The 15067-nt window shown below is 34.2% G+C and overlaps 2 protein-coding genes across 2 annotated transcripts in view; one reads left to right on the top strand and one right to left on the bottom strand.

Moving 5' to 3' along the window:
- Positions 1-15067, top strand: part of LOC139966591 (uncharacterized) — an 85516-nt gene that overhangs the window by 42484 nt on the left and 27965 nt on the right. The window lies entirely within an intron of this gene.
- The window catches only part of LOC139966590 (uncharacterized), a 29555-nt gene that overhangs the window by 3348 nt on the left and 11140 nt on the right, over positions 1-15067 (bottom strand). Inside the window, exons 4-6 of the mRNA XM_071969780.1 lie at positions 9686-9742; positions 8770-8826; positions 6601-6663 (exon numbers count right to left, since the gene is read on the bottom strand). Of these exons, the coding sequence (XP_071825881.1) occupies positions 6640-6663; positions 8770-8826; positions 9686-9742 (138 nt within the window). The 3' untranslated portion in view covers positions 6601-6639. The remainder of the gene's footprint in view (positions 1-6600; positions 6664-8769; positions 8827-9685; positions 9743-15067) is intronic.

The raw sequence follows: 15067 nt of genomic DNA on the forward strand, positions 1-15067 counted from the left end.
ATATTTGTCAAGATGTGTCACAGTGTACTGAGATAGATTCTATAGCATGTCTTCAATGTATACCTGACAATTGAAAACAAACATTTGTTTCACATTGTGTCATAGTGTACAGTGGCCAAATGTTGGCTATACTGAACTTACAAATAGGTTCTACAGTATGTCTTCTAAGTATACCTCACAATTGAATGCTAACAAATGTTTCACAATTTGTCGCAGTGTATTGAGATAGATTCTATAGCATGTCTCTTATGTATACCTGAAAATTGAATACAAACATATTTGTCAAGATGTGTCACAGTGTACTCAGATAGATTCTATAGCATGTCTTCTATGTATACCTGAAAATTGAATACAAACATATTTGTCAAGATGTGTCACAGTGTACTCAGATAGATTCTATAGCATGTCTCTTATGTATACCTGAAAACTGAATACAAACATATTTGTCAAGATGTGTCACAGTGTACTCAGATAGATTCTATAGCATGTCTTCTATGTATACCTGACAATTGAAAACAAACATTTGTTTCACATTGTGTCATAGTGTACAGTGGCCAAATGTTGCCTACATTGAACTTACAAATAGGTTCTACAGTATGTCTTCAAATTATACCTCACAATTGAACACTAACATATGTTTCACAATTTGTCGCAGTGTATTGAGATAGATTCTATAGCATGTCTCTTATGTATACCTGAAAATTGAATACAAACATATTTGTCAAGATGTGTCACAGTGTACTCAGATAGATTCTATAGCATGTCTTCTATGTTTACCTGACAATTGAAAACAAACATTTGTTTCACATTGTTTCATAGTGCACAGTGGCCAAATGTTGGCTATACTGAACTTACAAATAGGTTCTACAGTATGTCTTCTAATTATACCTCACAATTGAACACTAACATATGTTTCACAATTTGTCGCAGTGTATTGAGATAGATTCTATAGCATGTCTCTTATGTATACCTGAAAATTGAATACAAACATATTTGTCAAGATGTGTCACAGTGTACTCAGATAGATTCTATAGCATGTCTTCTATGTTTACCTGACAATTGAAAACAAACATTTGTTTCACATTGTTTCATAGTGCACAGTGGCCAAATGTTGGCTATACTGAACTTACAAATAGGTTCTACAGTATGTCTTCTAAGTATACCTCACAATTGAATACTAACATATGTTTCACAATTAGTCGCAGTGTATTGAGATATATTCTATAGCATGTCTCCTATGTATACCTGAAAATTGAATACAAACATATTTGTCATGAGGTGCCACAGTGTACTCAGATAGATTCTATAGCATGTCTTCTATGTTTACCTGACAATTGAAAACAAACATTTTTTTCACATTGTGTCATAGTGTACAGTGGCCAAATGTTGGCTATATTGAACTAACAAATAGGTTCTACAGTATGTCTTCTAAGTATACCTCACAATTGAATACAAACATATGTTTCACAATTAGTCGCAGTGTATTGAGATAGATTCTATAGCATGTCTCTTATGTATACCTGAAAATTACATACAAACATATTTGTCAAGATGTGTAACAGTGTACTCAGATAGATTCTATAGCATGTCTTCTATGTATACCTGAAAATTGAATACAAACATATTTGTCAAGATGTGTCACAGTGTACTGAGATAGATTCTATAGCATGTCTTCTATGTTTACCTGACAATTGAAAACAAACATCTGTTTCACTTTGTGTCATAGTGCACAGTGGCCAAATGTTGGCTATACTGAACTTACAAATAGGTTCTACAGTATGTCTTCTAAGTATACCTCACAATTGAATACTAACATATGTTTCACAATTAGTTGCAGTGTATTGAGATAGATTCTATAGCATGTCTCCTATGTATACCTGAAAATTGAATACAAAAATATTTGTCATGAGGTGCCACAGTGTACTGAGATAGATTCTATAGCATGTCTTCTATGTATACCTGACAATTGAAAACAAACATTTTTATCACATTGTGTCATAGTGTACAGTGGCCAAATGTTGGCTATATTGAACTTACAAATAGGTTCTACAGTATGTCTTCTAAGTATACCTCACAATTGAATACTAACATATGTTTCACAATTTGTCGCAGTGTATTGAGATAGATTCTATAGCATGTCTCCTATGTATACCTGAAAATTGAATACAAACATATTTGTCAAGAGGTGCCACAGTGTACTCAGATAGATTCTATAGCATGTCTTCTATGTATACCTGACAATTGAAAACAAACATTTTTTTCACATTGTGTCATAGTGTACAGTGGCCATATGTTGGCTATATTGAACTTACAAATAGGTTCTACAGTATGTCTTCTAAGTATACCTCACAATTGAATACTAACATATGTTTCACAATTAGTTGCAGTGTATTGAGATAGATTCTATAGCATGTCTCCTATGTATACCTGAAAATTGAATACAAAAATATTTGTCATGAGGTGCCACAGTGTACTCAGATAGATTCTATAGCATGTCTTCTATGTATACCTGACAATTGAAAACAAACATTTTTTTCACATTGTGTCATAGTGTACAGTGGCCATATGTTGCCTATATTGAACTTACAAATAGGTTCTACAGTATGTCTTCTAAGTATACCTCACAATTGAATACTAACATATGTTTCACAATTTTTCGCAGTGTATTGAGATAGATTCTATAGCATGTCTCCTATGTATACCTGAAAATTGGATACAAACATATTTGTCAAGATGTGTCACAGTGTACTGAGATAGATTCTATAGCATGTCTTCTATGTATACCTGACAATTGAAAACAAACATTTTTATCACATTGTGTCATAGTGTACAGTGGCCAAATGTTGGCTATATTGAACTTACAAATAATTCTACAGTATGTCTTCTAAGTATACCTCACAATTGAATACAATCATATGTTTCACAATTTGTCGCAGTGTATTGAGATAGATTCTATAGCATGTCTCTTATGTATACCTGAAAATTGAATACAAACATATTTGTCAAGATGTGTCACAGTGTACTCAGATAGATTCTATAGCATGTCTTCTATGTTTACCTGACAATTGAAAACAAACATTTGTTTCACATTGTTTCATAGTGCACAGTGGCCAAATGTTGGCTATACTGAACTTACAAATAGGTTCTACAGTATGTCTTCTAATTATACCTCACAATTGAACACTAACATATGTTTCACAATTTGTCGCAGTGTATTGAGATAGATTCTATAGCATGTCTCTTATGTATACCTGAAAATTGAATACAAACATATTTGTCAAGATGTGTCACAGTGTACTCAGATAGATTCTATAGCATGTCTTCTATGTTTACCTGACAATTGAAAACAAACATTTGTTTCACATTGTTTCATAGTGCACAGTGGCCAAATGTTGGCTATACTGAACTTACAAATAGGTTCTACAGTATGTCTTCTAAGTATACCTCACAATTGAATACTAACATATGTTTCACAATTAGTCGCAGTGTATTGAGATATATTCTATAGCATGTCTCCTATGTATACCTGAAAATTGAATACAAACATATTTGTCATGAGGTGCCACAGTGTACTCAGATAGATTCTATAGCATGTCTTCTATGTATACGTGACAATTGAAAACAAACATTTTTTTCACATTGTGTCATAGGGTACAGTGGCCAAATGTTGGCTATATTGAACTAACAAATAGGTTCTACAGTATGTCTTCTAAGTATACCTCACAATTGAATACAAACATATGTTTCACAATTTGTCGCAGTGTATTGAGATAGATTCTATAGCATGTCTCTTATGTATACCTGAAAATTGAATACAAACATATTTCTCAAGATGTGTCACAGTGTACTCAGATAGATTCTATAGCATGTCTTCTATGTATACCTGACAATTGAAAACAAACATTTGTTTCACATTGTGTCATAGTGTACAGTGGCCAAATGTTGGCTATATTGAACTTACACAAATAGGTTCTACAGTATGTCTTCTAAGTATACCTCACAATTGAATACTAACATATGTTTCACAATTAGTCGCAGTGTATTGAGATAGATTCTATAGCATGTCTCCTATGTATACCTGAAAATTGAATACAAACATATTTGTCAAGATGTGTCACAGTGTACTCAGATAGATTCTATAGCATGTCTTCTATGTATACCTGACAATTGAAAACAAACATTTTTTTCACATTGTGTCATAGTGTACAGTGGCCAAATGTTGGCTATATTGAACTAACAAATAGGTTCTACAGTATGTCTTCTAAGTATACCTCACAATTGAATACAAACATATGTTACACAATTAGTCGCAGTGTATTGAGATAGATTCTATAGCATGTCTCTTATGTATACCTGAAAATTACATACAAACATATTTGTCAAGATGTGTAACAGTGTACTCAGATAGATTCTATAGCATGTCTCCTATGTATACCTGAAAATTGAATACAAAAATATTTGTCATGAGGTGCCACAGTGTACTCAGATAGATTCTATAGCATGTCTTCTATGTATACCTGACAATTGAAAACAAACATTTTTTTCACATTGTGTCATAGTGTACAGTGGCCAAATGTTGGCTATATTGAACTTACAAATAGGTTCTACAGTATGTCTTCTAAGTATACCTCACAATTGAATACAAACATATGTTTCACAATTTGTCGCAGTGTATTGAGATAGATTCTATAGCATGTCTCTTATGTATACCTGAAAATTGAATACAAACATATTTATCAAGATGTGTCACAGTGTACTCAGATAGATTCTATAGCATGTCTTCTATGTATACCTGAAAATTGAATACAAACATATTTGTCAAGATGTGTCACAGTGTACTCAGATAGATTCTATAGCATGTCTTCTATGTATACCTGACAATTGAAAACAAACATTTGTTTCACATTGTGTCATAGTGTACAGTGGCCAAATGTTGCCTATATTGAACTTACACAAATAGGTTCTACAGTATGTCTTCTAAGTATACCTCCCAATTGAATACTAACATATGTTTCAAAATAAGTCGCAGTATATTGAGATAGATTCTATAGCATGTCTCCTATGTATACCTGAAAATTGAATACAAACCTATTTGTCATGAGGTGCCACAGTGTACTCAGATAGATTCTATAGCATGTCTTCTATGTATACCTGAAAATTGGATACAAACCTATTTGTCATGAGGTGCCACAGTGTACTCAGATAGATTCTATAGCATGTCTTCTATGTATACCTGAAAATTGGATACAAACATATTTGTCAAGATGTGTCACAGTGTACTGAGATAGATTCTATAGCATGTCTTCTATGTATACCTGACAATTGAAAACAAACATTTTTTTCACATTGTGTCATAGTGTACAGTGGCCAAATGTTGGCTATATTGAACTTACAAATAGGTTCTACAGTATGTCTTCTAAGTATACCTCACAATTGAATACAATCATATGTTTCACAATTTGTCGCAGTGTATTGAGATAGATTCTATAGCATGTCTCCTATGTTTACCTGAAAATTGAATACAAACATATTTGTCAAGATGTGTCACAGTGTACTCAGATAGATTCTATAGCATGTCTTCTATGTATACCTGACAATTGAAAACAAACATTTTTTTCACATTGTGTCATAGTGTACAGTGGCCAAATGTTGGCTATATTGAACTAACAAATAGGTTCTACAGTATGTCTTCTAAGTATACCTCACAATTGAATACAAACATATGTTACACAATTAGTCGCAGTGTATTGAGATAGATTCTATAGCATGTCTCTTATGTATACCTGAAAATTACATACAAACATATTTGTCAAGATGTGTAACAGTGTACTCAGATAGATTCTATAGCATGTCTCCTATGTATACCTGAAAATTGAATACAAAAATATTTGTCATGAGGTGCCACAGTGCACTCAGATAGATTCTATAGCATGTCTTCTATGTATACCTGACAATTGAAAACAAACATTTTTTTCACATTGTGTCATAGTGTACAGTGGCCAAATGTTGGCTATATTGAACTTACAAATAGGTTCTACAGTATGTCTTCTAAGTATACCTCACAATTGAATACAAACATATGTTTCACAATTTGTCGCAGTGTATTGAGATAGATTCTATAGCATGTCTCTTATGTATACCTGAAAATTGAATACAAACATATTTATCAAGATGTGTCACAGTGTACTCAGATAGATTCTATAGCATGTCTTCTATGTATACCTGAAAATTGAATACAAACATATTTGTCAAGATGTGTCACAGTGTACTCAGATAGATTCTATAGCATGTCTTCTATGTATACCTGACAATTGAAAACAAACATTTGTTTCACATTGTGTCATAGTGTACAGTGGCCAAATGTTGCCTATATTGAACTTACACAAATAGGTTCTACAGTATGTCTTCTAAGTATACCTCCCAATTGAATACTAACATATGTTTCAAAATAAGTCGCAGTATATTGAGATAGATTCTATAGCATGTCTCCTATGTATACCTGAAAATTGAATACAAACCTATTTGTCATGAGGTGCCACAGTGTACTCAGATAGATTCTATAGCATGTCTTCTATGTATACCTGAAAATTGGATACAAACCTATTTGTCATGAGGTGCCACAGTGTACTCAGATAGATTCTATAGCATGTCTTCTATGTATACCTGAAAATTGGATACAAACATATTTGTCAAGATGTGTCACAGTGTACTGAGATAGATTCTATAGCATGTCTTCTATGTATACCTGACAATTGAAAACAAACATTTTTTTCACATTGTGTCATAGTGTACAGTGGCCAAATGTTGGCTATATTGAACTTACAAATAATTCTACAGTATGTCTTCTAAGTATACCTCACAATTGAATACAATCATATGTTTCACAATTTGTCGCAGTGTATTGAGATAGATTCTATAGCATGTCTCCTATGTTTACCTGAAAATTGAATACAAACATATTTGTCAAGATGTGTCACAGTGTACTCAGATAGATTCTATAGCATGTCTTCTATGTATACCTGACAATTGAAAACAAACAATGTTTCACATTGTGTCATAGTGTACAGTGGCCAAATGTTGGCTATATTGAACTTACAGAAATAGGTTCTACAGTATGTCTTCTAAGTATACCTCACAATTGAATACAAACATATGTTTCACAATTTGTCGCAGTGTATTGAGATAGATTCTATAGTATGTCTCCTATGTATACCTGAAAATTGAATACAAACATGCACTTTGCCGCAGTGTATGGAGATAGATTCTATAGCATGTCTCCTATGTATACCTGAAAATTGGGTACTAACATATGTTTCATGATGTGTCGCAGTGTATTGGGATAGATTCTATAGCATGTCTTCTATGTATACCTGACAATTGAAAACAAACATTTTTTTCACATTGTGTCATAGTGTACAGTGGCCATATGTTGGCTATATTGAACTTACAAATAGGTTCTACAGTATGTCTTCTAAGTATACCTCACAATTGAATACTAACATATGTTTCACAATTAGTTGCAGTGTATTGAGATAGATTCTATAGCATGTCTCCTATGTATACCTGAAAATTGAATACAAAAATATTTGTCATGAGGTGCCACAGTGTACTCAGATAGATTCTATAGCATGTCTTCTATGTATACCTGACAATTGAAAACAAACATTTTTTTCACATTGTGTCATAGTGTACAGTGGCCATATGTTGCCTATATTGAACTTACAAATAGGTTCTACAGTATGTCTTCTAAGTATACCTCACAATTGAATACAATCATATGTTTCACAATTTGTCGCAGTGTATTGAGATAGATTCTATAGCATGTCTCCTATGTTTACCTGAAAATTGAATACAAACATATTTGTCAAGATGTGTCACAGTGTACTCAGATAGATTCTATAGCATGTCTTCTATGTATACCTGACAATTGAAAACAAACATTGTTTCACATTGTGTCATAGTGTACAGTGGCCAAATGTTGGCTATATTGAACTTACAGAAATAGGTTCTACAGTATGTCTTCTAAGTATACCTCACAATTGAATACAAACATATGTTTCACAATTTGTCGCAGTGTATTGAGATAGATTCTATAGTATGTCTCTTATGTATACCTGAAAATTGAATACAATATGTTTCATGGTGTGTCACAGTGTACTGAGATAGATTCTATAGCATGTCTCCTATGTATACCTGACAATTGAAAACAAACATATGTTTCACATTGTGTCATAGTGTACAGTGGCCAAATGTTGGCTATATTGAACTGACAAATATTCCACTAAAAGTCAGTTTGACCAACAGTTATCTCCATCTTTTCTTATCAAAGATTTTGGGTTCATATTTTTTTTTTATCTCAGTAGGCTAACAACCAACATGGATTTTTTTTAAAATCAGTTTGTCACCAAAGTATATCTGACACAAATACTGTGCATGATACCTGTGTTTCACAATGTGTCAAAGTATACAGTACCCAACTGATGACTACATTGAACAAACGAGTAATCCATCTCGAGTCAGCTTGACACTCAATATTATCCACTAAATATAGCCTACAAAGGGTAAAGAGCACTTCCAGAGAATGAAATATCACTTAGGTATACTGATAACCAAAATGAATGATAAGTTGATTGTATTTGATATCCCCAAGTTTTCAGCCACATTCCATCTATAATATCCTTTATACATGGAGAGGTTAAAAGGCCATCGTAATGTTACAGATAAAATTCCAATTTACCTAAGAACTATTTGGGTAAAAAACACACTTACTTCACTGGGCCCCGATTCTGCTGATATATCTGTATCAATTTCGTCATGGCTAGCATCCTGCAATGTTAAATGGACAGTATTAACTTGATAGCATGTCTCCTATGTATACCTGAAAATTGAATACAAACATGCACTTTGCCGTAGTGTATGGAGATAGATTCTATAGCATGTCTCCTATGTATACCTGAAAATTGGGTACTAACATATGTTTCATGATGTGTCGCAGTGTATTGGGATAGATTCTATAGCATGTCTCCTATGTATACCTGAAAATTGAATACTAACATATTTGTCATGATGTGTACTGAGATTGATTCTATAGCATGTCTTCTATGTATACCTGACAATTGAAAACAAGCATTTGTTTCACATTGTGTCATAGTGTGCAGTGGCCAACTGTTGGCAATATTGAACTTACAAATATTCCACTAAAAGTCAGTTTGACCAACAGTTATCTCCATCTTTTCTTATCAAAGATTTTGGGTTCATATTTTTTTTTTATCTCAGTAGGCTAACAACCAACATGGATTTTTTTTAAAATCAGTTTGTCACCAAAGTATATCTGACACAAATACTGTGCATGATACCTGTGTTTCACAATGTGTCAAAGTATACAGTACCCAACTGATGACTACATTGAACAAACGAGTAATCCATCTCGAGTCAGCTTGACACTCAATATTATCCACTAAATATAGCCTACAAAGGGTAAAGAGCACTTCCAGAGAATGAAATATCACTTAGGTATACTGATAACCAAAATGAATGATAAGTTGATTGTATTTGATATCCCCAAGTTTTCAGCCACATTCCATCTATAATATCCTTTATACATGGAGAGGTTAAAAGGCCATCGTAATGTTACAGATAAAATTCCAATTTACCTAAGAACTACTTGGGTAAAAAACACACTTACTTCACTGGGCCCCGATTCTGCTGATATATCTGTATCAATTTCGTCATGGCTAGCATCCTGCAATGTTAAATGGAAAGTATTAACTTGATAGCATGTCTCCTATGTATACCTGAAAATTGAATACAAACATGCACTTTGCCGCAGTGTATGGAGATAGATTCTATAGCATGTCTCCTATGTATACCTGAAAATTGGGTACTAACATATGTTTCATGATGTGTCGCAGTGTATTGGGATAGATTCTATAGCATGTCTCCTATGTATACCTGAAAATTGAATACAATATGTTTCATGGTGTGTCACAGTGTACTGAGATAGATTCTAGAGCATGTCTCCTATGTATACCTGACAATTGAAAACAAACATATGTTTCACATTGTGTCATAGTGTACAGTGGCCAAATGTTGGCTATATTGAACTGACAAATATTCCACTAAAAGTCAGTTTGACCAACAGTTATCTCCATCTTTTCTTATCAAAGATTTTGGGTTCATATTTTTTTTTTATCTCAGTAGGCTAACAACCAACATGGATTTTTGGTTCCTTGCTTTTTGCAAAGCAAGGAACCTATGCATTCAACTTGGCGTGTGTGTGTGTGTGTGTGTGTATGTGTGTGTGTGTGTATGTGACGCTTGGCTTGTGTACACGATATCTCAATAAGGAAATGATGTATCATGATCAAACTTGTTGGGTGGATAGCCCATAGTGAGAGGAAGATCCCTATTGTTTTTGGTGCTCGCAAAGGTCACCAAAGGTCAGTTAGATGCCAAAAACCAATATATTAAAAACAGCAATAACTCCCATTGACAGGGTCCGACATGGTTGATATTTTGGGAGTAGTTGTGAATGGGGTAAGGGATCGTTTCCAAACATAACGGTAATGTGATCGAAGGTCAACAAAGGTCAATTAATGATAAAAAACTAGTATTTATGCGATAACTTGAGAACGAAATGTCCGTTAGGGTTGGGAGTTGCTTTAATGTTATCCAATTGTCGACCCGCATCTGGGTGACCCTTGACCTCAATTTGACCTCTGGTGACCTTTACGTGTTTTTGGGGATTTTTACAGTTTTGATGCTATTTTCAGATGTCAAAGGTACCTTCTGATCTTAAATGTCAATAGGTTGACCCCGTGTGACCTTTATGTGCGAAGTTATATTGGGTCAAAGTTTTTCGGTCGGAGTTAGGATGGTTGTACAGACTTGTCGTTTTGTTTTTTGGAATCAGGAGATTAAACTACATCTGAAACCAAGGTCAAAAGTTCAAAGGTCACATTAGAAAAAATGTGCTTATTTTGGGAGGAAACGAGCAAAAAAGAAAATGTTTGGTTTTGATGCTAGATTTGGATATCAAAGGTACCTTCCGATCAAAAATGTCAATTGGTTGACACCCGTGTGACCTTCGTGTGCGAAGTTATATGAGGTCAAAGTTAATTTTCAGACATTTAATGCAACAACTCCCAGTTCCAAGGCGTGACATGGTTGATATTTTTGGACAAGTTGCAAATGGTATAGGGGAATATTTTCAAACTTAACGGTCATGTGATCCGAGGTCACCAAAGGTCAATTAATGTTAAAAAACTAGTATTTTGGGGGTAGAAAATGGGCAAAGAAAAAAATGTTTGAATTTGTAGAGTTTGATGCTCTATTTAGGTCTCATCAATCAAAAATGTCAATAAGTTGACCCAAGGTGACCTTTGTATGTTAAGTTATATGAGGTCAAAGTTAATTTTCAGACATTTAGTGTAATAACTCCCAGTGCCAAGGTGTTACACAGTTGATATTTTGAGACAAGTTGCAAATGGTATAGGGGAATATTTTCAAACTTAACGGTCAGGTGATGCGAGGTCACCAAAGGTCAATTAATGATAAAAAACTAGTATTTTTGCGATAACTTGAGAACAAATTGTCCTTTAGGGTTGGGAGTTGCTTCAATGTAATCCAATTGTCAACCCGCATCTGGGTGACCCTTGACCTCAATTTGACCTCTGGTGACCTTTTCGTGTTTTGTGGATTTTTACAGTTTCGATGCTATTTTCAGATGTTAAAGGTACCTTCTGATCATAAATGTCAATTGGTTGACCCCCGTGTGACCTTCGTGTGTGAAGTTATATGAGGTCAAAGTTAATTTTCAGACATTTAATGCAATAACTCCCAGTTCCAAGGTGTGACAAGGTTGATATTTTTGGACAAGTTGCAAATGGTATAGGGGAATATTTTCAAACTTAACGGTCATGTGATACAAGGTCACCGAAGGTCAATTAATGATAAAAAACTAGTATTTTTGCGATAACTTGAGAACAAATTGTCCTTTAGGGTTGGGAGTTGCTTCAATGTAATCCAATTGTCGACCCGCATCTGGGTGACCCTTGACCTCAATTTGACCTCTGGTGACCTTTTCGTGTTTTGTGGATTTTTACAGTTTCGATGCTATTTTCAGATGTTAAAGGTACCTTCTGATCATAAATGTCAATGGGTTGACCCCCGTGTGACCTTCGTGTGCGAAGTTATATGAGGTCAAAGTTAATTTTCAGACATTTAATGCAATAACTCCCAGTTCCAAGGTGTGACAAGGTTGATATTTTTGGACAAGTTGCAAATGGTATAGGGGAATATTTTCAAACTTAACGGTCATGTGATCCAACGTCACCAAAGGTCAGCTAATGTTAAAAAACTAGTATTTTGGGGGGGAGAAAATGGGCAAAGAAAAAATGTTTGAATTTTTACAGTCATGCTCTATTTAGGTCTCACCGATCAAAAATGTCAATTGGTTGACCTCCGGGTGACCTTTGTGTGTGAAGTTATGTATACAAGTTCAAAGTTAATTTTTAGACATTTAATGCAATTAAATCTCAATGCCAAGGTGTGACATGGTTGATATTTTGGGACAAGTTGTGAATGGGGTGGTGGAACATTTTGAAACTTAAAGGTCATGTCATCTGAGGTCACCAATGTTATCATATCTGTTGACACGCTTGTAGGTCTCATATATTTCTTACATTTTCGATGCCATATTTAGATCTCAAAAGTGCCTTTTGAACAAAAATCCGATCACATTTTGTGATCACAAAAGTGTTGGCTATAGTGTTGGTTACTTTATGGGAACATGTAGGACCACAATTACTAGGACTATTTGAGCCCAATCTTGCTTGATAATATTATGTGTATTGTCATATACCCCAAGCAAGGAACCACAGTGCCCTTGGGCTCTTGTTTTTAAAATCAGTTTGTCACCAAAGTATATCTGACACAAATACTGTGCATGATACCTGTGTTTCACAATGTGTCAAAGTATACAGTACCCAACTGATGACTACATTGAACAAACGAGTAATCCATCTCGAGTCAGCTTGACACTCAATATTATCCACTAAATATAGCCTACAAAGGGTAAAGAGCACTTCCAGAGAATGAAATATCACTTAGGTATACTGATAACCAAAATGAATGATAAGTTGATTGTATTTGATATCCCCAAGTTTTCAGCCACATTCCATCTATAATATCCTTTATACATGGAGAGGTTAAAAGGCCATCGTAATGTTACAGATAAAATTCCAATTTACCTAAGAACTATTTGGGTAAAAAACACACTTACTTCACTGGGCCCCGATTCTGTTGATATATCTGTATCAATTTCGTCATGGCTAGCATCCTGCAATGTTAAATGGACAGTATTAACTTGATAGCATGTCTCCTATGTATACCTGAAAATTGAATACAAACATGCACTTTGCCGCAGTGTATGGAGATAGATTCTATAGCATGTCTCCTATGTATACCTGAAAATTGGGTACTAACATATGTTTCATGATGTGTCGCAGTGTATTGGGATAGATTCTATAGCATGTCTCCTATGTATACCTGAAAATTGAATACAAACCTATTTGTCATGATGTGTACTGAGATAGATTCTATAGCATGTCTTCTATGTATACCTGACAATTGAAAACAAGCATTTGTTTCACATTGTGTCATAGTGTGCAGTGGCCAACTGTTGGCAATATTGAACTGACAAATATTCCACTAAAAGTCAGTTTGACCAACAGTTATCTCCATCTTTTCTTATCAAAGATTTTGGGTTCATATTTTTTTTTTATCTCAGTAGGCTAACAACCAACATGGATTTTTTTTTAAATCAGTTTGTCACCAAAGTATATCTGACACAAATACTGTGCATGATACCTGTGTTTCACAATGTGTCAAAGTATACAGTACCCAACTGATGACTACATTGAACAAACGAGTAATCCATCTCGAGTCAGCTTGACACTCAATATTATCCACTAAATATAGCCTACAAAGGGTAAAGAGCACTTCCAGAGAATGAAATATCACTTAGGTATACTGATAACCAAAATGAATGATAAGTTGATTGTATTTGATATCCCCAAGTTTTCAGCCACATTCCATCTATAATATCCTTTATACATGGAGAGGTTAAAAGGCCATCGTAATGTTACAGATAAAATTCCAATTTACCTAAGAACTACTTGGGTAAAAAACACACTTACTTCACTGGGCCCCGATTCTGCTGATATATCTGTATCAATTTCGTCATGGCTAGCATCCTGCAATGTTAAATGGAAAGTATTAACTTGATAGCATGTCTCCTATGTATACCTGAAAATTGAATACAAACATGCACTTTGCCGTAGTGTATGGAGATAGATTCTATAGCATGTCTCCTATGTATACCTGAAAATTGGGTACTAACATATGTTTCATGATGTGTCGCAGTGTATTGGGATAGATTCTATAGCATGTCTCCTATGTATACCTGAAAATTGAATACTAACATATTTGTCATGATGTGTACTGAGATTGATTCTATAGCATGTCTTCTATGTATACCTGACAATTGAAAACAAGCATTTGTTTCACATTGTGTCATAGTGTGCAGTGGCCAACTGTTGGCAATATTGAACTTACAAATATTCCACTAAAAGTCAGTTTGACCAACAGTTATCTCCATCTTTTCTTATCAAAGATTTTGGGTTCATATTTTTTTTTTATCTCAGTAGGCTAACAACCAACATGGATTTTTTTTTAAATCAGTTTGTCACCAAAGTATATCTGACACAAATACTGTGCATGATACCTGTGTTTCACAATGTGTCAAAGTATACAGTACCCAACTGATGACTACATTGAACAAAACGAGTAATCCATCTCGAGTCAGCTTGACACTCAATATTATCCACTAAATATAGCCTACAAAGGGTAAAGAGCACTTCCAGAGAATGAAATATCACTTAGGTATACTGATAACCAAAATGAATGATAAGTTGATTGTATTTGATATCCCCAAGTTTTCAGCCACATTCCATCTATAATATCCTTTATACATGCAGAGGTTAAAAGGCCATCGTAATGTTACAGA

This window comes from Apostichopus japonicus, chromosome 4 (genome assembly GCF_037975245.1).
Source record: "Apostichopus japonicus isolate 1M-3 chromosome 4, ASM3797524v1, whole genome shotgun sequence".
NCBI classification, from domain to species: Eukaryota; Metazoa; Echinodermata; class Holothuroidea; order Aspidochirotida; family Stichopodidae; genus Apostichopus; species Apostichopus japonicus.